This window comes from Cyprinus carpio, chromosome A5 (genome assembly GCF_018340385.1).
Source record: "Cyprinus carpio isolate SPL01 chromosome A5, ASM1834038v1, whole genome shotgun sequence".
NCBI lineage: Eukaryota > Metazoa > Chordata > Actinopteri > Cypriniformes > Cyprinidae > Cyprinus > Cyprinus carpio.
This window is the reverse complement of record NC_056576.1, coordinates 22,039,225-22,065,008: the sequence shown is the minus strand read 5'-3', so window position 1 is coordinate 22,065,008 and position 25,784 is coordinate 22,039,225. Positions and strand designations below refer to the sequence as shown.

At 37.3% G+C, this 25,784-nt stretch overlaps 3 protein-coding genes across 3 annotated transcripts; 2 read left to right on the top strand and 1 right to left on the bottom strand.

Moving 5' to 3' along the window:
• The first annotated feature begins 149 nt into the window (after positions 1 to 149).
• On the top strand, positions 150 to 10,355 carry LOC109079634 (solute carrier family 12 member 9-like). Its single transcript, XM_042756507.1, has 14 exons — positions 150 to 878; positions 1,912 to 2,125; positions 2,261 to 2,395; positions 2,515 to 2,652; positions 2,751 to 3,025; positions 3,512 to 3,689; positions 3,856 to 3,967; positions 4,085 to 4,242; positions 5,625 to 5,707; positions 5,804 to 5,928; positions 6,084 to 6,276; positions 6,356 to 6,530; positions 7,675 to 7,821; positions 8,833 to 10,355. The coding sequence occupies exons 2-14, from the start codon at positions 1,930 to 1,932 to the stop codon at positions 9,654 to 9,656; spliced, it is 2,739 nt and encodes a 912-aa protein (XP_042612441.1). The 5' UTR covers positions 150 to 878; positions 1,912 to 1,929; the 3' UTR covers positions 9,657 to 10,355.
• A 432-nt stretch (positions 10,356 to 10,787) lies between these two features.
• Positions 10,788 to 17,807, bottom strand: LOC109083401 (very-long-chain 3-oxoacyl-CoA reductase-like). Its single transcript, XM_042756504.1, has 11 exons — positions 17,542 to 17,807; positions 15,981 to 16,027; positions 15,241 to 15,316; positions 15,017 to 15,127; positions 14,306 to 14,373; positions 14,152 to 14,196; positions 12,784 to 12,818; positions 12,617 to 12,698; positions 12,452 to 12,517; positions 12,226 to 12,375; positions 10,788 to 12,021 (listed from the first exon to the last, which is right to left on the bottom strand). The coding sequence occupies exons 1-11, from the start codon at positions 17,804 to 17,806 to the stop codon at positions 11,884 to 11,886; spliced, it is 1,083 nt and encodes a 360-aa protein (XP_042612438.1). The 5' UTR covers position 17,807; the 3' UTR covers positions 10,788 to 11,883.
• A 4,765-nt stretch (positions 17,808 to 22,572) lies between these two features.
• LOC109104833 (E3 ubiquitin-protein ligase lubel-like) lies at positions 22,573 to 24,946 on the top strand. Its single transcript, XM_042756496.1, has 3 exons — positions 22,573 to 23,012; positions 23,359 to 23,401; positions 24,173 to 24,946. The coding sequence occupies exons 2-3, from the start codon at positions 23,387 to 23,389 to the stop codon at positions 24,650 to 24,652; spliced, it is 495 nt and encodes a 164-aa protein (XP_042612430.1). The 5' UTR covers positions 22,573 to 23,012; positions 23,359 to 23,386; the 3' UTR covers positions 24,653 to 24,946.
• The last annotated feature ends 838 nt before the right edge of the window (positions 24,947 to 25,784 follow it).

Here is a 25,784-nt window from a genome sequence, read left to right as displayed (position 1 = left end):
GTGCATCCGGCATAAATCAGAACTGAAAGGAATTATGTTTATACTTAGTATAAATGCAGCACTTAAGAGATTTTCAAAATTATGTCCTGACAAATAAAGGCAGAAAGTAACACACCCATGTTAAGATATGTATTTATTTTTAATGTATACATTTTTTTTGCTAGTATGGTACTACTGGGGGAATTGTCACCATAGTTTAGTAGTACAAAAGTGCTCCTTTTTTTGTAGTTGAAGTACATAGTGTTCTTACTGCAACCTAAAATTAAGAAATGGGTATGTGTGTACTTGGTTTGATATCAGATACAATGTCTGACTGGTCAAATATCTAGGTGTTTAACGAATCCAAGAGTAAACATCGCGGTTCTCTCATGTTCAACTCAAAATTGTCTCTCACTTGTGATATTTCACCCGTCCTCTCTGTGAAGTCACATGGGCGCTTCCTCTGTCCCGTGACTTTTGTTTAAACCGTACAGTCTGAGTCTGTGGTTGAGAGGCGGGCGGTACAGTCCCAGCCGTGCTGCAGTATGAGAGTACGCGATCATAATCTCTCGGTGGATCGTTATATAATAGTTTTATGTTTTCATAAGGTCTTGCTGTCTGTTGTTCACAGCGCGCTCTTTCCCATCCGTCATGTCCCGGGGGTTTGATCACGAGATCTGAGGCTGCACCGAAAACTTTCTAACGTTACCTGCGATTCTTTAAAGAAACGAAAACAACTCGACAAGATGCTTTGATGAAACATATCGGTTTCAGGACATCCTGCATCCACATCGCCAAAACGAGTAGTTTGGTTTCCTTGTGGTTTGTGTAGTTTCTTCCTAAAAGCGGAAGTTATACCGCTTTTAGACTGACGTTGCTGCAGTTGTTCATCGGGACAGGTAGGTCACGTTTGCTTCTCCAGCTCCTTACTGTACTTCACCGTTATTTGTTTCTTTAAAACCTTTCACGCCCAAGCATCCGTGACCGCTGCTTGAGGAGGTGGCGGACTGGCTGCCTTTTCTGGGCTGGAAGTCTGCTAGTTTATTCAGACAACTAATCGAATGTTGTTTTAGCAGCGGGGTAGTTTTACATTATTATTCCTTACTTACATAAGACCGTAATACAATTGTTTTTCAACCGCGTACGTCGGATTGTTTACATGGTCAGTACGTTACTTCCGCTACTTGAAAGATGCAACATTTGTTTTAAAAACGCATTCAATGTCTTGCAGCCTCAAGGTTTCCATGCTCATGGAAATTTCGATTAAATGGAAAAATGTGATTTACAGGCATCAAAAAGTATGGAAATTAACAAAATACTAAGGCATTGACATTTATGGTGACTAGATAGCTCTAAATACATCGGCCAGATGTTTTTGAAAGAAAAAAACTTGTATAAATAAATAATCCAATTATCATCAAGATTGACTGCTTTTTTGGATCATATTAATTATGCTTTTTTTTTTTCTTTTTTTTTTCTTTTGAAAATAATTACTTTATTACAACAACACAAATGTCAGTTTTTATATGTTTCTTTTGCTTACCAATGCTGCATTTATTTGTCCAAACATACAGTACAAACATGAATATTGTGAAATATTATTACAATTTAAAATAACTGTTTTCTATTTTAAAATGTGATTTATTCCTGTGATGGCAAAGCTGAAATTTTCAGCATCATTACTCCAGTCTTCAGTGTCACGTGATCCTTCAGAAATCATTCTAATATGCTGATTTGCTGCACAATAAACATTTTTCATAATTAACATAAACATAATTAACAGTTGTTTTGTAACATGTTCTCTCAGGATTCTTTGATGGATGTAATGTTAAAAAACAACATTTATTTTAAATAGAAATATTTTGTAACAGTGTAAATGGTTTTACTGTCACGGTACTAACCAGGAAACACTCAAAATGTTTCTTATCGCAGGTTCCTCTTTTTCAGACCATGGCAAACGAGCACTCACCTCTTCTTGTTCACGGGGTGTACAGCATGATGGGTGATGCTGAAGTTTCCAGGGGTGGCTCAGCAGAGACTGGAGAGGGATCCCCCGAATCAAACCCCCGCAAACTCAACACCTTCTTTGGCGTCATGGTGCCCACCATCCTCTCCATGTTCAGTATTGTGCTCTTTCTTCGCACAGGTGCGTAAGAGATGGGAAAAGACAGAAGCTGATGACCAGAGACTTAATAAAACACTTTCACTATGGCCAAGTGTGTGACCCTAGGTGTGTTTTTGTGCATAAATGATTCTGATACAATATATGTCGATTTTGCAGGTTTTGTAGTGGGTCATGCCGGTCTTCTCCATGGTCTCCTCATGCTGTTTGTGGCCTACTTCATCATCTCCTTGACAATCCTGTCTATATGTGCTATTTCAACTAATGGAGCAGTGGAAGGGGGCGGGGCCTACTGTATCCTTAACCAATCTCTGTGGCATAGAGAGTGCTAGAATTGCAGACTCACTCATATATGAATCTGTTGCTCATGAGTGTTTGCGTATTGTTGTTGACCTTCAACTCTTTAATCTTAGTCATGATCAGTCGTTCTCTGGGACCAGAGTTTGGAGGCAGTATCGGCCTGATGTTTTACTTGGCGAAGGTATGTGCATGTGGCGTTTATGTACTCGGTCTGGTGGAGGCCATACTGGACGTCTTTGGGAAGGATCCAGGTGAGCGGTGCATTGAATCACACTGTACTAAACAGTCTTTGAAGCAATTAAATGTATAGCTTGTGTTTTTACATTGAAGCCTCTCTTTTCTTCTCTAGGCTCTGCTGTGTCACAAGGGCTGCATGTGTTGCCACAGGGCTACTGGTACACCGTGTTGTACTCCTCTCTAGTGCTGTTGCTGTGTCTGGTGGTGTGTCTGGTTGGTGCTCATATCTACGCCAAAGCCTCTTTTATCATTCTGCTTGTGGTGACGATGTCACTGATCTCTATCGTCATCAGCCCCCTGATACTCAGTCCACAGCGCTTTAACATCACACACACATACGGCAATAACCACACGGTCACTGTCAACCCCAGCTACACAGGATTCAACGTTAAAAAAAAAAAAAAACAACCTAGTAAGATAATAATAAAATCAATAAATAATAATATTGACATGATGTGATGATGGTCATTGAGGCTATTTAGCTATTATATTTCAAAAAATGTTTTGCAGCAGCTTTACCATTAATTTTCATGGTGGCGATATTATTGTGGTGTGGTGCATATGGAGAAAATTTCCACTAAAAGTTTTTCCACTAAAAGTATTCATAACAGGTAGAACCTAATGCAGATATATTTAAATGTTCTATCTGTGATTGTGTTGACATTTAGAAAATAATATTTCAATTATACTATGATTCTGATGTTCTGTAGCCTTGCAATGTCGGTCATATAGTGCTGTATAAATGGATTATATGTAAGAGTGTTTGGGATGGCACGGATAGTACTGTTTTAATCATAACCACACCATAGTTTGTACTTAAAGATTATGGATGCAGTCAAATATAACAGCTTCTGTACTGCAGTCATTCATCAGGGGCATAAAACCGTTAATTTATATAATTACTGCACTGGCATGAATATTGTCCAAATGTCTCCTTCTGTAGCTCAGTACTCTCTGGACTACAGTACCAACACAATGATGTCTTTCGCCACTGTATTTGCTGTGATGTTCACCAGCTGCACAGGCATCATGGCAGGAGCCAACATGTCGGGTACAAAACCAGACAACCACTGACACCATTCACACGCTGCTTTTATTTGCACACTTCCTTTACTTTCTGGTTGTCAATGTAAATGTGTTGACTTTTGCAAAATTGATAACACTTGTATAATGGATGAGTGTCATAAACTGTCATTTGATTTGTCTCACTTTCTCAGGTGAGCTGAAGAACCCCAGTGAGTCAATACCTAAAGGGACCATCATAGCGGTGTCATACACCTTCACTGTTTATCTGCTTCTCTTCCTGCTGCTGAGCTCTACCTGTGACAGGTGCCGCTTACAACACTCAAGCCACATGGAAAAACATGACAATTTACACAATGCTTTGTTCTCCCTCTTATTCATCTCTGCCTTATTCTTTCTGTCATTTCCTGGTCTCTCTCTCAGGTTGTTGTTAATCAATGATTACGCAGTGTTTCAGCGGGTGAATGTGTGGCCTCCATTTGTGACGATTGGGGTGTACTGCGCGTCTCTCTCAGCTGCTATGTGCTCCATGATAGGAGCTTCTCGAATCCTCCATGCACTTGCTCTGGACCAGCTTTTTGGTTAGTGTGCATTTGTGGGTTTGGTCTGTTTAAAGGACATATTTCATGCTGGAAACTGATACTGAGATGTTTATGTGTTGGGGCGGTTGACATCTCCACAAGAAGTGTTATGGGAAAACATTAGTAAGCAGTACTTGGAAAGCAGTATTCATGGTTTCTAAGGAAAATATGCTTAGTGAAAATTTTTCAGTGTAACTTTTTTTTGTCACATTTTATAGGCTGTTATATGGTGCGAGAGCTCATATATTCTGTGTGAAAAGGTAAATTTTATCTAAAAAAAAATAATAAAAATAAAATCATAACAAATATTTCCTCTAAACATTTTCTACTCAAATCAGTTAACTCACCAGGCATAATCAAAACTAAACAAGCTATTCTTTTAAAAATTTTGATTTTATTGATTTTATTGAATTTATTGAAAATTTAAAATTTTCCTCTTAAATCATATAAACAAATCAGTCACAGGAATCACAGAAAATGATTGATGAAAGAATACACAATTTATTTAGGAAATGTTACATGGAACAACTTTTTAAAAATCCAGGAATAAAACATAAGGCATGTAGAATTCAAGAATAAGCCTGTTCATTGCAATGCACAAAAAAAAAAAAAAAAAAAACGGTTCACTATTTTCAGGTTGTTTGCATATAGAAGAAAACAATAGGAATCTATTTGTTATCATGTGGTTTATTTATTGTGGCTTATTAAACATTTAAATTAATTATAAGGTTTAATGTCACACCGTTTATTGTAGTGCTGGGTCAGTGGCCTGATTAAAATCCTACCACATGGCAGGTTTGGCTACAATGCTTATAATGTACCTGTGGCAAAGTTTTTGCATAGTTGCTGAATGGTGTTGCACCACCGCATTTAAAAAGGGAAGAGTAAAAAGACATTAGCCCAGCAGAGATTTGATCTGTTCTGTCTGGTTGAACAAAGGTTCACTAAAAACATATTCATGTATTTGGCTGGTCACACCATGACTTACAAACAAGAGCTATACAAGCAATTTAGTTTCACACCATGTAGCATTTCAACCACAGCTTACCACTGTGTGTAGGATTTATTTTCTTGGTTTTACTCTGATCAGAAGAGGAAAAACACCACTTTTATGATTTAAATGTTTACATCAATTCTTAGTAGAAATTTGATTATCAATATAAACAGGTAAATGGTGAAAGATGTATGGCACCCTGGATATAATAAAGAATATTATGTCAACCTCCTGATGACCCAGTAACTAGGTTACATTGTTGGTTTTGACATGACATGATTGTTATGATATGATGGTGTAATATTATCCTGGAGTGACATGTTGGTACTGTTCTTCTCTGTTAGAGTGTGTCAGTGTTTTGTTGATCTGTGCTGTGATCTGGTTTCAGGTCTGCCTCTGGCTCCGGCTGCTGTAACCTCCAGCTCTGGGAACCCGTGGGTGTCTGTGCTCTACACCTGGGGTCTGGTGCAGGTATAGGGAGCTGTGTGCGTCTTTGGATGTTATTTCTGTGACACTTGATATAAAGTTTAAGTCTGTTAAGATTGTGTGTGTGTGTGTGTGTTGTAGTGTACACTGTTTGCAGGACAACTGAATGTGATTGCTGGTATTGTGACAGTGTTTTACCTGTTAGCGTATGCGGCGGTTGATTTGGCTTGTCTGGCTCTGGAATGGGCCTCTGCTCCAAATTTCAGGTACTGGTCAAAGTGTGTGTGCATTTTATAAGGTCATTTAGATTTTTGCTCAATTTAATGCATCCTTGCTGAGTAAAAGTATTAATTTCTTGAAAAAAATGTCTTGACTGACTCTAAACTTTTGAACATTTTTCTTTTTCCTTCTCTCTTTCCAGGCCAACATTTCAGTTTTTCTCTTGGCACACATGTCTGTTGGGTATTATAAGCTGTGTGGTAATGATGTTCGTGATAAACCCAGTGTATTCCTCAGCCAGTATTGCGCTGCTGCTGCTCCTCCTACTGTTCCTACACTACCGCTCTCCCACCAGCAGCTGGGGTTACATCAGCCAAGCGCTTATCTTCCATCAGGTACCTTCACACGCACACAAAACACACATGAATGCACTGAACTTTAAATCCATGGTTGGTCTTTCTGTGCTTCTTTCAGGTGAGGAAGTACCTTCTGATGTTAGACTCCCGTAAGGATCATGTAAAGTTCTGGCGGCCTCAGGTCTTGCTGATGGTGGCGAACCCACGCTCCTCCTGTCAGCTCATCTGCTTTGTCAACCAGCTAAAGAAAGGAGGGCTGTTTGTTCTTGGGCATGTGCAGATTGGAGATCTGGGTAGGACAACAGGGGTATTGGGATTAGGGAGCAATTTAATGATAGAACCCAAGTTTCGCAAGGCATATAGACTAGAGCAAAGATTGTCAGTTACCACATATGCATTTTCTGACCACATAAAGTGTGTTCTCTTGCTTCTTAATCTCTTGAAATGTACAGAAAGGCTGTGTTTGTGTTTACATGATGTTCCAGAATGCTGCTTTCTGCAAGATCTCTGGACTAAAACCATTTCCTAAGTGCATGTAAGCAGGGTCATTGGTGCTATGTGGGGCTGGTCAGGACGCTTAAAGAAAGCAGTGTTTTGATAATATCACAGTCACAGCGTTTTTACACTTTGCAAGGACAACAAGCCTTCATTGACAATGAATAGTTGTCTATAGAAATCTAATTTAAGATGGGAGACATTTTATTATTTTCTTATTTGAGCAAATCCACCATAAGGCATATTGATGATTTCTGTTTGCAGCTATTGTGTTTGTTTCTTCTCATTCCATTGTAATCTGGTCATTTTAATCAATGATAACTCAGGCTCACCCACCTCCATAAGATGACTTGCTTCCTTGGTTTTTTTTTATTTTTTTTTGTAGAGTTTATGATCTAAAAGGCATTGTTTACCAAAAAATATTTACTTGTCCTCATGTCATTTCAAATCTGACATTTTCTTCTGCGGAACATGAAGAATAAAAGAAGATGATTTGAAAGACTGTTAAAGGGATATTTCACCCAAAAATGAAAATTACCATAAGATTTACTTACCAACAATGCATTCTATGTGTTTCTTCTTTCAGACGAATCCAATCAGAATTATATTAAAAAATGTCCTGGTTCTTCCGGGCTTTATAATGGCAGTGAATAGGTGTTATTTTTAAATAGTCCAAAAGAAGTCCAATAAAGCGCATCCATCCATCATAAAAAAGTGTCCAGGGCTTTCATTGTATGGACAAAAAGACATTACTCATATCTTTTTCATGACAAATACCTATATGATGACAGAATTGCCATTTTTGAGTGAAAACTACCTTTAAGATTACTAAAAAGCCCTTCTGCTGTGAATCCATTTTACTTTCATGTTGTTGCACACTGATTGTCAGAATAGAAAGGGCCACACAAACAAATGTAATCTCTCTCTCACTCTCTCTCTCAGATGTGTTTCCAGCAGACCCAGTGCAGCCGCAGTATAATTTCTGGTTGAGTCTAGTGGATAAGTTGGGTGTGAAGGCCTTTGTGGATCTGACTCTCTCTCCGTCTGTCAGGCAGGGCACTCAACATCTGCTCCGCATCACTGGACTAGGTGAGACATTTTCTTATCGTGTCATCTTTATGGCACAGAGCCAGGAAGCATAATTTAGACTACATCTTTATTGTTATTGTACAAAGTACAAGTACATATCTAGTGAAATAATACAGTAAAATACATTATTGTAGTGTTCATCTAGAGCTCATCTAGTTCAGAGATGGCATCTGCTCCACAAAAAGCGTAGTGTATATCCTTAATCATTTCTATTTATTTTTTAATTTATCCTTTATTTAACCAGGAAATTTCCATTGAGATACAAGATCTCTTCTTCCAGAGAGTCCTAGTCAAGACGGCAGCGCAAATAGTTTCACATAAAAAAAAAAAAACATAGCATAAAAACATCACAAAAAGTATTCGGAGAATACAGCATGTTTCCTTTAGATCAGTTTGTAAGATAACAAAGTTATTCAGATAAATTTTTTTTGAATACTTGTATGCAGATAAACTTGTAAACACTACTATCACACAAGTAATCACATACTGCAGATTTTCTGATAAATCGCATTCTTCTTTTAAATATTTTTTTGTTGCAGTCTGAGTACAGACTCAGTGAGATGCACTAAAAAGGCCAAGTGTATGGCAAAAAAGGGCAAGAAACAACTTTCTATTGACTTTTTTTTCCTTCAAGTTGAATGCAAAAACAAACATGGCGAGATAGGTACAGCCAGATTCACAAACAAATGACTCTTATGAGCTGGTTCTTTTTAGACGATCAAAAACATGCAAATCAGCTGTAGACTAATAGATAAATAAGTGACTCTTATGAGATGATTGTTTTTAATGATTCAGAAACGTGAAGCACAAATAATGTAGCCCATTTCACAAACAAATGACTCTAATGAGCTAGTTCCTTATAATGAATCAAAAACATCTAAAACTACTGTAGCCTGATTCGTAAACAAGTGACTCCTATGAGCTGGTTCATTTTCATGATTCAAAAACATACAGCGTATGTATGTAGTATGTATTATGTAGTCAGACCATAATTTTTATCTTCTTTTCCAGGAGGCATGAAGCCTAATACCCTGGTCTTGGGCTTCTATGACAACTGCTATCCAGAGGACTACTTCCTGCAGGACCCTGTCTTTTGTGAGGGTGATAGGGGTGAGGGGGATAATTTCGGGGTGGACCTTCCATCCTTACAGGCTCACTTTCCACCCGTGCGCCACGCCGAGAGCCCTCGCGGTCTGCAGCCCGAGGAGTATGTGAGCATCATCTATGATGCCATAAAAATGGGCAAGAACGTTTGTTTAGGCCGCTACTTTTTCCAGTTGCCACCTGAGAGCAAAGGCGTAACATACATAAAGGGAAATGACAATGTGGACACCATTGACGTGTGGCCAACAAACCTACTGTCTCCAGGCAGTGCCAGTTACGCAGACGTGTGCAGTCTTTTCCTGCTTCAGATGGCGTGTGTGTTAAACATGGCCAATAGGTGGCGCCGTGCCAGGTTACGCATATTTGTCTGTGTGGCAACAGAATCGGGAGACCAGGGCTGGCTCACCAATGAGGAGCAGTTTAGAGAGTTGCTGGGAATGCTGAGGATTCGTGCCACTATTAAGATTGTGGCGTGGGATAACGTGGCATGCATGTTTAGAGGGCCAAATTCAGAGGGTCAAAAAGTGTCAGAGGATTTCTTGTGTGCCATGAACGCCTTGCTGAGGGAACACAGCTCTACGGCAGCAGTCCGCTTCTTGTATTTGCCCCACCCTCCCTCCAATTCTGAGCTTTCACAGCAGTACCTGACGCAGCTGGATATGCTGACGCGAGACCTGGGCCCAACTCTCTTGATTCACGGAGTCACACCGGTCACATGTACTGAACTCTGAGAAACAATAACCAAAACATGTTTGTGTGATCGAGAGGAACATCTGAAATGTTGAGTGAGTGGAATACAAGTGTATTTGATTCCTAATATTCTCAAATGGTGGATGATTTTGAGGACCATATCTCATAAACTGCTGAATTATTTCCTCTGGGTTAAAATGTTATTTAAAAACAGATGGATGGAGTTTGTGTCATTGGTGAAAACAGCTATTTTGTGTTCATGGGTATATACTGGCGAATCATGATGTTGTGCGCAGTTATTTTTGTGTTCTCCATGCGCCTCCATCTGTTCTCATTAACAGTAAGTTTAGAGTTCTTGGAAAGTGAGTGCTTGCATATTCTGTTATCCATGTTTATGTGTTTGTGCAAGATGCAATATGGAAAAAAAATGTTTGACTAATTAGGATGGAAAGAGTTTGTCTTAAATGAGATGTGGTTACAGTTGCACTGTAATAGGGAAAAGTTAATCTGTTTGTTCACTTTTTGTTATTGTAATGCACTGTTGGAGGATTTTGTTAATCATTTTTGCTTTTCTTGGTATAAAACAGACCCTTTGAACCCCTTGTGACCCAGTTACAGCTTGTGAGCCCTTGTGGGTTTGGGTCATTGTTGGTGTCATGGCAGAACTTGAACTGAATTTGTGCATTCATAGTTTATTTACTGTCATTTGGGCAATTATATAGACATGTAATTTATTATTACACGTGTGTGTGTGTGTGTGTGTGTGTGTGTGTGTGTGTGTGTGTGTGTGTGTGTGTGTGTGTGTGTGTGTGTGTGTATAAGAAAGTAAGTCTTCTTGTGCACCTGTTTTCATTGCTAATTCTGGATTTCCTGTTGTGAGCTTCAAGAATTTCCCCTGACTATTTACTTTACCTTTTTACATCCTGTTAATTTTGTGTGTTTCTTGCAGTCTTTACAGTTCAAAGGCTCTTTGTGTTTATGATAATGCTGACTGGGTTGAAGCGGAGCAGGGAGCTCATGAACAGCGTCTGACTGGTCAGGGCTAAAGATGATGTTTGTGTTGAGACTGTGCTTCAGTCTTTGTCAATTGAAAAGGGACACTGGTAAAAATAATACTTGAATATTTTTCACGTTTGCGTGTGTTAAGCATTAACAAAAACACATTGCCACAGTCCAAGAACATCAGGCCTTTATCAAACCTGTAATAAGAGTCTTATACAAAATATATACTAAAAAGTAATTCCATTCTGTACATTTATTATATATATATATATATAAAAAATTTAAACTGCTTTCAGTATGCAAAAATCACTTTACACAATCCAGCTTCCATACAATCTTAAGTATTCAGAAATCTGAGATCAGAAATCATTGAGGTGCATTATTAGCAATTTAACTCAACAGGAAGTTCCCCAGCACTATATACAATATAGAGTCTGTAAACAGAAGACTATGTCATCAAACAAATAATTCAGTCTTCTTTCTTTCTGTATGCTCAAGTTATAATGCTGTTCCTTCCAGTCTAGACTGAGTTTTCATGTCACATTATTGAAAAGCAATAAATACATGATGTATGTAAAGGTCATAGCCAATAGTATAAACTAGTGATTGTAAAGAAGTTAATGTTCTTCAGTACTATCCTATGGATATTTTTCACATTTTCACACTTAGAGTGTAGGGAGGTAAAATCTACTGTCATTCCGTATTTGAAACTGCATGAAAGGCCCATATAGTTAAAAAGTATAGTATCTAATCATTCAATCATTCATATGATGCGGTTAATTATTGCCATCACAACTAGACCTTGAAGCATCACAACTGGCATATTGCATTTCTAAAAAAAAATGCTGATTCATTCAACACATAAAACAAGGGTAACTAAACAGTTACAACCCTTGTAACGAAACAGATATCGATCATAAAAGGAATTTGCACTCCTTTCAAGATCTTACTGTCTTTTAAAAATTAAATGTTAGCTTTAATCATTAATTATTAAACATTTGAACATAATATGCATTTAAAGGAGGAAAAGTTAGATGTACCCTTTCTCAGTTCACCCTGCTGTAAATGCAAATGTAAATGTCATTGAACTGAACCGTGAAAAGGGTCCATAGGTTCGGACTCCTGATTCTAATGCAAATCAAAATGTTAATTTTATGTAGACCATAGATCTGCCAACTTACCATAAAAAATGTAAATGTGTGTATGTCCCTATTGTAATCACTGCAGTAAAAACTGTTTTTGTGTTATACATCCACTGGATTTGTGTCAGTCCTGTTTGTTTTTTGTCTCTGCCATCCTCTCCTTTAAGTGGGGTTCAATGCTCTGAGCAAATGTTGCCATGCGTTGCACACAAAAGGATGAGAGACGCAGCCAACCCGGGAAAAATATGGACAGAGCAAAGTGCTGAAACCACAAAGGATGGTAAGTTATCGATCCATAAACATATTCATACTTCTAAATTACTGAAATAAAATCAAATGTATAGGACATTACCCTGCATGTTTATTTAGTACAAACTGTTGAGATATACAGTATATTGAGAAGAGGGTATAATTGTTATAAATCTGATATCCCACATTATACAAACTGATTGTGAGTGGTGTTTACCTGCAGTGCATGAGTTAAACATCCGCTTGTGTATGATGTGTAACCCACAGTGTTCAGAGCTTCTCTAGCAAATGAAGCAGCACTTTTCACCATTGGATTGACAGGCACGTTATGAGTCATATTAGTGGAGACTACAAACGGGACCACACACTGGACAAAGGCAGAGAAACAACATTAAGATTCAGCAAAAACAAATGTACGAGATATTTACTAGTGCTGGACTTACTTGAACCGTGATTCCTTTTGAGCTGTATTCTGCATGCAGACAGCGAGAGAAATATGTTACAAATATCTAGGTGTAAGAGAAGAGGAAGACACGCTTTAGTTGTTATTTTTGTGTGTTATTCTATAAAGCTTCATGAAATTTGTTATGTGTGTAACAAAGATGTACCTTAGTGGCAGAATACACCGACAGCATTGGCTGGGGCTGAGATGCAGCTTCTGATGATATGTTTATAATGAGGCCTTTCTCCCTGAGGGTAAACACAAGCCCTCAGTTAAAGCATAAACACAGTTTTCATAATAAACCGATATGATCAGAGCCGGCTGTGTGTTTACCTTTCAAGCATGCCTGGCAAAACGAGCCTGCTCATCTACAAAACAACAACATTGTCATCAACACCACTGTTGTCGTCGCCACCAAATTCTTATTTTTGGCATTAGAATCACAGGTCAATGTGCCACAGTAATATTGTTTAACATTACAATTTAAAATGACTGTTTCATGTTTTTATATTTCCTTGCTTGAGAAATATTTCTTATCATCAGTGTTAAAAACAGTTTGTGGAAACCATGATACACTACCATTCAAAAATTAATTTAGTATTAAAATTTATAGAAACATTGATAATGATATGTCATTATCATTAATAATTAAGCACCAAATCAGTATATTAAAATGATATCTAAAGGATCATGTAAAATAAATGCAAATAAATTCAGCCTTGGCATAAGAAACATATAAAAAAACGTATTTTGAAATTTTGACTGGTAGTGAATGTATGTATTTTTATATGTATGTAGTTTATAAATTACTGGATTATCTATAATATGGAACCTGTAACCATTTTTATATCCATATCCATCTAAAGGGCTGGACAAAATAATGTGAACATTACAGGGGTTAATATTGTGTGTGTAGGCTGCAGTAAAAAACAAACAACGTTGCAGTTGTCTTTATTGATCTTTCTATTGTCTATACTCTCTAGGTTATATATCAGTATAGTATAAGTTGTGTTCAGCAGTTTTTAGTAAGCCATGGGTCAAATCGATGACTTACAAAAGACAAATCACGGGAACCTGTTCAGCAGGAGTGTCTGTTAATAGCCCAGTTGTTTGGAGTCTTTATGATTATGATTGCCATCAACAAAGCATGGCAAGACTACATCAGCGTGAGTGAATGACAGGGAATGTGAATGATAGGAACTGTCAAAGTACTAAGAAATATTGTGTCCAAACAAAACAGAACAACTACTGCAAAGTGACTGCAAACTTCAGCTTTCACCTTGTACACTCTTTTCACAAAAAAAACCCCAACCACAGGGAACTTTACAAAGCTAACACACATGGAGCTGTAATTGCTAAAACTTTCATCATAAACACAGATGCTAAAATGCGAGCAATATGATCAGAAACATTCAATTGGAGACCATTCAAAAGTTATATGAATTTATTCAAAGAATGTAGTAAGCTGTGTTAAAGGCAAATGGTGGTAACACACTTTAATAAAGAAATATTGCTTATTTCCCAGGCATTCACGTTATGTTTCCCATCCCCTGTATATGTTTTTTTTTACATATGCACAAAAAATTGCACACATTTAGTAAAAGAGCCTATGTATGCTGCTATGTCAAGATGATATTTAAGATAACAAATATATGGTATAACAGGCCATGTATAAACAGGTTCACATAAAGATAGTCTTACCTGAGTGACGGATAGTGTGTTACAGTTTATCACCTGTGTGATTCTCTGGAGACAAAAAAAAAGTACTTCATGTAATAGACACTTTCATACAATGGATTTCGATTACAATAGAGTAGAAAGTCAAGCTGTGTGGTGTAGAAAAGCTGAGTCAGACCTGGTCTGGATCAGGAACATCCAGAAAATTTGCCAGAACGCCTATATAATTCATACCTACATTGTTCACTACAGAGAAAACAGAAAGAAATTAATAATAGATATAAATACATGCAGACTAAATTATCCAGTACTGTGTGTTTAGTGTGTTTTATTATACTAACTGTTGAAAGCATAGAGTTTCTGATCTAGTACAAGCAGAAAATAAGCAGGAAAAACAGCAGCTGTGACTTGACTCGAAAAAATGAGAAGGGGGTGGGGGGGGGGGTGTAAATTCTCTTACTCCTAATCACCAGAAGGTAATGATGATGATGATACTAGGGGGAGGAATTACCAGATTTACAGAAAATGAGTAGCTGGCATTTAATTTTACATTTTCGGTTTTAATTTTCAATTTCAATTGTGTAGCACTTTTCACAATACATACTTCAAAGCAGCTTTACAGTCATTCTTAATGTTCATAAAACCTCAGTGCCTTGTGGTCCAGTGACATTACTGACATTGAAGTGTAGTCATTTGTATACTGTAGAAGCAGGTACAGTAGCAATAAAAAAGGATAAAAAAAATGGTCATTTAAAACTATATTATGATGATTTTTGGTCCACAAATTAAAAGCATTTATTCTATGGCCCCTATGAGGCTTACCAAAATTCATTTCATTCTTTTGCACCATCTTCACTGTTTGACACATCATTGTTGATCTTTATCTTACCCAGAATTCCGATCTCTAGGCCCTCTAGCTGTTTTGCGATAGCAGAGTAGATGGAATGGCCCTCTGTGAAGTCTGTCTGAATCACATGTGTCTGCCGCTTGTACCGAGATTCTGAAACAAACACAGATTTATACTCTTTTTGCTCTTTTTACAATGGATTTGTCTCTGCTTGGATCACTTGGAGAAGCTACATTTTTCATCTTGACTTTTATCTTGCAACTCACCTATTTCCTTGGCGACACTGCGAAGCTTGTCCTCCGAACGACTGATCAGAACAATGTCTAATCCTCGTTTGGCAAGCTAAGACATAAATACACCCACAAAGATTAATGTGTATGTATATAGAGGAAATATTAAGGATAGTAATTATTGCCATGCATTTCAACAGATTTTTATCCACGGATTGAAAGTCACAAAATGAGTCCAATATTTTTTTGGACCCCAAAAATAACAGTAACAGTGTTAATAACTTGTGGAAGTCGATCACAGGAGTCCCTCTTATTCTCTGTTAGATATGCAGGAGTGCAAACACATAGTTTTTATGGACATCCTTTCATACTTACTCCTTCACTGAGGACAAGAACAACACACTGTGGAAGCCATGAGAGGCCCGGATTTTTATATGATAAAATATTTTACCACATCCATGCAGATTTTGGAAAACGTAAATTACTAGTGTGTCTGGATCCTCCAGACTAGGTTATTATAGCAATTTGCCTATATTATCGAACGCTGCTTTTAATGACAATTATAGAGCAAACTTGACATTACTTTACTTAAATTGAAGGCTAAAGCCATTACAGGACACCAAAATCAGTCAAATATTGCATTTAGCTTAGAGGAAGAATGCAACGTGCATAAAAAAACGACGAAGATCTGCAGTTAATTTTTTTTTAGTATCAAAATGAATGCTTTTAAACTCCCACATAATTAATGTTTTCAGAAAAGAGAGTTATTTACTGACCTCTTCAGCATATGCACGACCAATCCCTGATGTTGCTCCAGTTACAACTGTGAGAGACAGGAAAGTTTAGTGAAATATCTCATCCTTCTTGTTCTATCGTCAGTTATCATTAGATCACCCAACATTAACCACTATAATTCTTGTCTGATTTTTAAGAGTTTTGATTATGTCTGGAATCTGCACATTTTAAGTAAACAAGAAAAAGGCAGCAATGATTAGCTTCTGGCTATGCAGACGCCCTGGGCAGAGTGAGTACTGTACAACCAATGCAAAAGAACACCCCAGCAGAAAAAAACAGCAAAGCAGGTCACAAGCACATGTTGTGTTTTAGACACTAGATGTTGGTGTGACACCCCCATGCTATGTAACCACAAACATTTGCTGACCCTGCTGCATCACTTGCCGGCCTGCTGGACTCCCTGTGGTCCACCAACTAATTAGTAGGATTCTGCTTGTTAACGCATGTTCCACCAGGTGGGCCAGCAGAAAACCAGTGCTGAGTGGTACAAACTGGCGCAAATGGTAATAGTTATTTTGTCAGCAAGATATCAATCACTATCATCTAAGTCTAGATAAAAGAGACAAGTGACAAAACCTGCTACATTGATTTTTATTCAAATAGAAATTCATGTTATGTTTCCAGGAAAGCTTTTCCTGTGTGTAGAGCAGTACATCAGATAATTTTACATTTGCATGAGAAATAAATATTTTAGACAGCTCATATAAAACAATATTTTACTATAATTGTTTATGATATAATGTACAAAGAACACCGAAGTGGAAGTTTTGATGTTCAAAGAAATGTACAATTTAGTTCAGAAAAACTTTTTTTATGAAATCTTCTTGATCAGAATTTTATGGCAAGCTATTTTAACATGCATTTTTGTTATATGTATTGTTTTTAAGATACTAATAATTATTTTAAAATTACTAATACACAATGTTACAGTAACTAGAATCTTTTTCAATCTTATAATTAACTATGCATTAGATACTAATACTTATTACAGTAGTGACTAGCATCTGTTCAACTGGTCACTAGTAGTTACTCATAAAAATGTAAGACATCAAAATGTTATTAGTAAGAATAAGAAAAGATTTGCATAAATGGATACTTGTATCTAATAAATTGAGAAATAAGTACAAGTGCCTGATGATTAGTTGCTAGTAGAACTATAATGACTACCAGGGACAACTGGAATGCACACTAGTTGGAAGTGAATAGTTAACATATTGTAGATATAACCCCATAAAATTCACTTTTTAATTTGTTATCAGTAGCACTGCTGTATTAACTTGTCACTCTTATCACAGATTATTTAATTAAAAGCATGAATAGCATAATAATACATTTTGGATGACTAGTTAAAGGGAATAAATGCTACAATAGCTTGCCATACCATTAATAGTGAAAGAAGAAGCAAATGATTAACTATTATTATTTAAAGTATTCGATTTAATCCTGCTCCTCTAATGCATCCACACTAAACAATAGATCCTTTTATAATTACATACTAATCGGAAAAAGGAACCCATTGTGCATCTTTGAAGAAAACCTTACCAGCCCATTGGCCATATTTCCTCAGGTCCGTTTGCCAGATCTGAGAGAGCACGAACACTTTGAATCCATGCCAGCACTGCCATGACCACCTCAGCAGGTAATAAACAACCGTAATGGAACCGATGATATACAACACCAAGGAATACCAGCTCAGCTCTGCAGTGTCTCCCATCTTACTCCCTTGCAACGACGTGTTGGGCTTCTTCTGGTATGCTGTAGAGTTGGAAAAAACTCCACATACATACACAGGCGTAATTATATGCATGCTCCTCCCATCGCCGAGGCCTGTCTGTCATTGGTCATCAGTATAGAATAGAACATAAGCTACGCCGAAGTGTAACGCCTCTTCGAACAAACATTTTGTTCGTGTTAACAGGTGAGAGGTCGTTAACTGTATGTACTCTCCACACCTCTGTGATTGTGTGGATCCTAAGTGTGATTTTTTGGGTCTGTCATGTGGTCCGACTTGCCATTCACGTCAAAGTTTATCACTTACAAATGACATCCTGTTTGAACAATATATTACTGTACGGGACAGATAAAAAGCCATCCCTGACTGTAGTCTTACTCATAGATATTAAATCACAAACAAACGCTGTCATTTCCTGATCATTTGTAAACATTGACAAGTGTACACAGGAACAGCCCAGAGTTATGTAAGCTGTACAGCACAGGAGTAGATGACAGATTAATATTAAGGACATGCCGGTACAGCTTGTTCGAATCGTTCGTTTATGTTTCCGTTTACAAACACAAGATGGCGATATCGAAATGCTTCTCAACCTGGTGGATGTTAGTTCTGAGACTTTAAAGTTTAAACATTTAAGTTATGAAGCCAGTGGTTCCACTGCACATTTGAGATGTCTCCCTATTCAAACACACCTGATTCAACTCATCAGCTCATTAGTGAAGACTCCAAGACCTCAAATGTGTGTGTCAAATAAGAGGGACACCAAAAACGTGCAGTGTTGGGGGCTCTCCAGGACCAGGATTGGGAACCACTGACTTAAGCAATAAGGTACTGGAGGCGGTGCTGTATTGTGAATAAATAACACCCTTCAGCCGTGATTTATTCACAATACAGCACTGCCTTGAGTACCTTATTACGTTTATAAAACGGTTACCACACAACGGTTAGCAACCGGGACTTCTAACAGTAGCTGCAGTGATGCACTGACTTTACTGATTAGCGATTGGCTCTTTCATTCAGAAGGCGGGGCTTCCTGCGATTGGGGGGACATATTGAGTGTTGCATTTTTTCCCATTCAAAAGTCTTTGGCCTAATCTAATGGAGCTTAAATGTTTAGATTCAACGGTTAGATTTAGATTTAACATTCAGATTTAACATGTAGATTTAGATTAAGATTTAACATTCAGATTTAACATGTAGATTTAGATTTAGATTTAACATTTAGATTTAGATTTAACATTTAGATTTTACATTAAGATTTAACATTTAAATTTAAAATTTAGATTTTACATTAAGATTTAACATTTAGATTTAGATTTAGCATTTAGATTTAACATTTAACATTTAAGTGTAACATTTAATATTTAGATTTAACTATTTAAAATATCTCTAAGTTGACAAATACTGTTGTAAATGTGCTAAAAAGTGACTGTCAAAAATTCCTAACAGTTTTTTAAACATTGTTTGAAGCTAAATGTGACAAAATGTTGCTGTTATTTTCAGCGTGAGCCGCTTTACAAACGGCGCCCCATATATAAATACCATGACTTGAATGAACCAAGTTGAAGATTCCTAACTATTAGAGATGCCGAACGACGATTCAAGCGATCAAATGAATGAATGAATGAATGCAGCTTAATCCTTACAAACAAGTGGCTGAGTATCATCAAGCTGCCTCAGAAAACATTTCATATCTTCAAAGGGGAGCTGTTACATAGTCACATATTTATAGCCTAATAAAACATATTCAAACCAAATGTATATACTGTATATATTACTATACTTGTTTTTTTTATTACAGCCTGTGATAATACATTGCAAAAACATTGTAAAAATTAAAAGTTACCTTATGTAAAAGAAAGTCATCCCACTCCTATAGTACGTCTACTATCAACACTAAAAGAGACTTTGGTGATACACAGAACCGTTGAGTGAAGCAGTTATAGCGTGCTGTATTGTGAATAAAACCAATCAGAACTGAGGAATAAAACTAACCGTTTTATAAAATGTAATATGCAATACATTTTTGTGTGTGTGTTTTGCAAAATAAATCACTGTTATCTTATTAAAATGTATAATATTAAATATTTTTAAGATGGGAGTATTTAAGTATTTGACTTTCATTTAAAAACAATGATCAAGTAAAAAGCTATAACTGAAATTTTTAAATGCAGCTCATGTCACATAAAAAAGTTCTCTGAATACCATTCTGCCCTATAAATGACAGCTTGTAAGCTTAACAGACAATAAATATTGTACTAACTGTTGGTGTCAGTTAAAGTCATCCCACCTTGCATATAATCAGTGGGAAAGAAAAGTCATATAGGGTTGTGCTTGAAGGGGTCATATGATGTGATTTCAGTTTTTCCTTTCTCTTTAGAGTGTTACAAGCTCTTGGTACATAAATAAGATCTGTAAAGTTGCAAAGACTAAAGTCTCAAATCCAAAGCGATATTCTTTATAAAAGTTAAGAGTCAACCACACCCCCCTAAAATGGCTCATTCTAACACACCCCCACATCTCTACATCACTATGTGGGAAGCTTTGCATAACGCCGCCCAAATGTTCACGCAAAGAAAGAAGGTGTTACTCGCTGTAGTATTGTTGTTGCTGCACCACCATGTCGTGAAGGTGCTGTGTTTCATTGTGAAAGCGAAACAACTTTGTTTGGCCTTCCAAAAGAGGAAGATATCCGCTTCGTCATGTCTAGAGCTGGTCCGTGCTGGTCGCTGAGGAAATACATCAACTTAAGTTTGCGGTGTGGATCGCTGGATCAGCTTTCACCCTGGATGAAGCGGAGTCCAGCCTGGGGGCGTCACATGTGGTTGCTGCTAGCCGGCCAGCTGCTCCTTCGTCGAATCCACCGGCTACGCCGTTCACTCAAGCCGACCTCCGCTCACTCTAGGCCTCTATTTACAACACTGTTCCAGAACAGTTCAACCCAAATATTCAGATGTGTCCAGTGCATTTTATGAAGGACTGTTTCCTGATCCCGGGAGAGTAGACTACAATGCTTGCTGTTCTAAATCACAGAATGTAAGTATGTTTTTTTATATTTAAAGAATTTGCCACTGATGATTCAAACGCTTTGTAAAAATGCTTTTTGTAAAAATCGATGCGTTTCAGGAGGCGGGGCATAGAGAAGAAACAATAATGTACATTATGTGGAAAATAATGTGTTTTTTGAACCTTAAACCGCATAAATACATTTAATTACACCAAATACAGTTCTTTTTAGCAGCATCATATGACCCCTTTAAGATTAGTGAGTAAAGACAAAGTGAAAGTTACATATAACTGTGGTATTCCCCCTCATTCGAGATGTGTTTACAGACAGGAAGGAACACAGCTTCCTTGCACAGACAAGTGTTGAGTATGGTGTGTTTATGATCTGCCAGTGAAGAAGGTATTTGTTTGCTTTAATTATTATTATTGTTATTTTATTGGCATTTTACTGACTGATTTGAAAACTGTGCTCATGTTGTTCACCAGTGGCTTAGTATTACATTACTTTAAGTGACCAGTAACTCATATTGTTCACAGTTTTTTCCGTCGATCTGTGGATGTGGAACAGCAGACTTTAAACATGACCAGTCCAAAGGTACAACTGTTATTTTCATTTTATTTTCATGAATTTGTAAAAACTACCCACATTATGACAGCGTACTATTGGAAAGAAAAGAGATCTATACATTTAGAAGTATTTAGCATCTATTTAACATCTGTTTTTCCAAAAGAGGATACCGCAATATACTGCAACCTGTTGTTAGTCAAGTTATGCTCTGATACAGTTCAATAAGAAAATAACTTTTATATAATACCATTTATAATAACATATATATTATAGCATTTTAGACAGAAGAACTGCAGAATATTGTGGGGTTTTTTTATAGTTCCAAACAGTTCTGATCAAATGAATCACTGAATCTCCTGCCAACACACAGTAGCACCATTAATAAGGATAGACTGAGTGAATGATTCAATGACTCACTTATAGTGACAAAAGTATTTTATTGCCACATACTGGCCACAATTTAACTAGTCTGTCTGACTTGCAGTGTCCTGGCTGTCAGCAATCTGATATCAGCGAGTTGGATGGACAGCGAGCAATCTGCAGACCTTGTTCTAAAGCAAAGAGGCGCGTGTTTCAGTTCTGCTGGGCATGTCAGAGGGAGTGGCCATGCAACGCTTTGACCACCAACTCCTGCATGCTGCCGAACTGTGCACTCCGTGCTGCCCTCCTCAGCGTCAAACAGATCAGTGACCCGCAAAGCTCAGTGAATGGATGCCCGTACTTCAGGGCTTGTCCGGGATGCCAGGCCCTAGTTACACACAATGGTGAGGGGTGCCCTAACATTATTTGTCCCCACTGCGAGGAGGAGTTCTGCTTTCGCTGCCTGCGTCCACAATGCTACGACGATGAGTATGATGACGATGATGATCCTGAGACAGATCCCTGTATGATAGTGGATAATGCTGAGATCATTAAACATGTGGGACTCTAGTGGATGAGCATAAACTATTAAAAATATTTTTAAAAACTTTCTGTTTTGTCTTTTCTTTTTAATCCAGAGATAAATTAATATTTTTAACAAACTGTAAACATGTTTTAATGCTTCATTCTCATTGTAAAAGCTCCTTGTAAAGACTTGTAAAAGTCAAGTCACCTTTATTTATATAGTGCTTTATTCAATACAGAGTGGGTCAAAGCAGCTTTAGTGTTAAACAGGAAAAACGTGTGCTGCTAATGCAAGAAGACTATAGAAACACTCAGTACATCTGTTAAAGATAGCTCAGTGTATTTCCAGTGTATTTAGTTTTTTTTTTTTCGAGAATAGAAAAGTACCAGAGAACGTGATCTGTGATCAAGTGATCAGAACCAGAATATAAAGAGAAGAGGGACTGCAAGCTAGCAAGAATTTATTTTCCACTTTCATTCACTGACCAGCAGGTGGCGCTATATAAACCTAAATCACCAATCATCTTGTAATCGCTGGCTAAATTAATCGCTAAATTAATAGTGTTTTGCAAGGGAAAAAAACAGCCAAAGAACCTTACATACAGTATACCTTTTTCATGTGAAAATTTATATTTTGGAAGACTTCCAATAGGGGTAGATTTGGTATCCTTTTTTCTGTTTTTTTTTTTCCTGTCTATAAACAGAAAGTGAAAGACGCAGGACTTTTGGTATTCCCCTTCGATCTGTTCTCACGGGAAATGAGTACTAACATGTTGTGTCTCTTCTAATAAAGAAGTGCTTAGAATAGTGTGCTGGTGTCCAGTAAGTACTGATTCACATTTTATTCATTTTACTAGTTATTTACTCTCCTCACATTCTGTAGTAGGCTAAGAGTCCCTTTAACTGCATAAGTAGGTAGAATTAAGACTATTTGATTTCACACTTGTAGGAAGGAATATTCTTTTCTTGTTGGCAGAGACATATTGATTCTCAAAATGCTTGTTATTTTACACATAGATAATGTTCTTGGTAAACTGTCATACTGTGGATCATTCTGTGGTACAGTGTGTAACTGTGAGACACAGTGTCCTCAGTTTCCCTGTCAGCACAGTTCTTTGTCTTACTTTTTCCTTACTAATTGGCTGACCCTCGTCTCTCTCTCTCTCAGGTTTGTCCATCTGTGGAGGATTTGAGCCATGAATGTTCCAAAGGTAGATCTTAGTGATCCCTAATGACGTCAAACATTTCGTACAAGCTATTTTCAGGCACTTGTTCTACCAGAATACTATGGGAGGGAATTAAGCTCTTAGACTTTATTTAGCACACTATGTCAAGGTGTCTGATTAACTGTGACGCAGTTTTCCACTGATAAGTGTCTAGAAGAGCCTTCCTGGGTTAAAACTTTTAGTATCATTGAGCTATTGCTCAATCATTTTGATTAGCCTATATTTGAGATGTGAAATGTACCCATAAAGCTACTAGTATAAGATTAGCCCTATTAAATTTGAAGCTATGACACTGTTGTTGAATGAATAATTATGTAACTGTGTAAACCTTAATGTGTGAAGCTTACTGTAGCCTACTTCAATACTGTACTTTTGAAACAAAATGTGTACTTTTACTCATTTAAATCTGATTAAATTGGGAAAACATCATACTTTTTTTCCCTCCCAGAATGTAATTTACACATTCATTTACATATTTTACTGGACATTATGTGTATATTTAATGCTAAATGCGTACCTAATGAAAAATGACCTACCCTATGTGATCTATAAAGGAATAACTCACTGTTAAACATTGTAAACATTATATATTTTATATTAGTAGGCCTATTATTATTATAGCGTACTAATAAATATTTCATGTAAAGGTGCAGTCATTTTTACTCGGGAAAAGCAAGTGGAAGGAATGTGTGAAGTGGATTTCCTCTTTCATTTTATTTTGTGACCATATCTCATCAATTCTTTCCCCCTTTCCAGTGTCCCAGTTGTCATCAGTCTAATGTCGGAGTTTTGGATGGTCAGTGTGCAGTCTGCAGATCTTGCTCTGATGTGAAGAGGTCTGTGTTTCGTTTCTGCATGGCATGTCAGAGAGAGTGGCCACGCAGTGCTCCGATCACCAGTTCCTGCACACTGCCGAACTGTGCGCTCCGTGCTGCCCTCCTCAGCGACACAAAAATCACTGACCCACACAGCTCGGCAAGAGGATGTCCATACTTCAGGGCCTGTCCAGGGTGCAAGACCCTGCTTACACACAACGGAAAAGGCTGTCCCAACATCATCTGCCCTCAGTGTAACACACACCTCTGCTTCCGCTGCCTCCGTGAGTTTTGCCCCGGGATACAGAATATTGAAACCCTTGGGTTTCTTACCCATCGACTGTATTTATTTCAAGATAATGATATAATTCCATGCAGAATTGTGGACAACAAACAGAGTCTCACTGTTTTAGGACTGTAATGAAAACAATTTGACTATAAAAACTCATAAATGGCAGAACACTAAAACCTACCTACATTATAATGAAATATGGCCAGCTAAGGCCAACCCTGTGTGTGATTTATAATGGAATATAAATTTATATGTTAAGCTTGTTATTGTAAATTCTTGTACATTTTCAGAAAAAGGTACTGTAACAGTAATTCACTGATTAATGAATGAAGCCTGCATGAAATGATTCATTTTTTTTTCCAAATCTGAAATGCTGATTACATTATATTGCATAATATCAATAAACATCTTTAAAACCCTTAATACTATTTTAATTTATCAAATCCTTCTGTTATTGCACCAAGATTATAATCAGGCATTGTAATATGCCTTCAAGGAAGCAATTTAATTTTAGACAGTCAATTTAAACTTGGCCATTACTGAAAAGATATACTACACTCTTTTAAAACAGTCATATTTTCCCAACTTAAGCTTGCCAAAGCAGTCACCAGGCCTTCTTGGTTTTAAGGGAATTGATACAGTCTCATTGTTAGGGTCAAAATTATAAATAGAGATTTTTTTTATGCCATGCTTACTGGTTTAGTTCATATCAGGTGTGTCCTATGATGAACTGTGTTGGTAAAGGTACAGAAGGGGAGCAATAGGGTAAATATGACCAAATGATTTAACCTGGAGTGGAAACCCGGAGTGTCTCAAGTGCTCTTGGTTCCATCGTAATCCTTATGAGGGACAGAATTACATTTAAGCTCTAGGAAAATTATCTGCTTGACAGCCGTGTCACTGCACTCACTTTTATTGTATGGAAAAGGGGCGGTTTAAAAGGGGGAGACTCAGTGTGGTCGAATGGGGAAAAAAGGGTCTAGTAACATGTTTTTTTTTAGTTGAACTTGAGCTCTGCATTTTTAAAACACTGTATCATGAGCAAGAGATGCGTGACTCGAGCACCTGTAAAATTGGCACAGAGAAATGTAAAAAACACATTCTTTGTGAACGATCCATCAGATCTTCTGCCATAAATAACTTTTTTTGCGTTCTATATGAGACAGGTTTCTAATAGGTACATTAACTTGTACTCATTTAGTAGTTGAGTTTTTCCAAAAACGTGGAAGACTGAATCGATGCAGGACTTTAAATGATCCTG

What these genes read in the sequence shown, in the direction of transcription:
- LOC109079634 (XM_042756507.1), top strand. Translation starts at nt 1,930, where the DNA reads ATGGCAAACGAGCACTCACCTCTTCTTGTTCACGGGGTGTACAGCATG. An exon ending in GGCAGGAGCCAACATGTCGG is followed by an intron (nt 3,690 to 3,855) that starts GTACAAAACCAG and finishes TCACTTTCTCAG; the next exon opens with GTGAGCTGAAGAACCCCAGT. An exon ending in AAGCGCTTATCTTCCATCAG is followed by an intron (nt 6,277 to 6,355) that starts GTACCTTCACAC and finishes TGCTTCTTTCAG; the next exon opens with GTGAGGAAGTACCTTCTGAT.
- LOC109083401 (XM_042756504.1), bottom strand. Translation starts at nt 17,806, where the DNA reads ATGCATATAATTACGCCTGTGTATGTATGTGGAGTTTTTTCCAACTCT. An exon ending in CAGTGTCGCCAAGGAAATAG is followed by an intron (nt 15,128 to 15,240) that starts GTGAGTTGCAAG and finishes TGTTTGTTTCAG; the next exon opens with AATCTCGGTACAAGCGGCAG. An exon ending in ATGTTCCTGATCCAGACCAG is followed by an intron (nt 14,197 to 14,305) that starts GTCTGACTCAGC and finishes TTTTGTCTCCAG; the next exon opens with AGAATCACACAGGTGATAAA.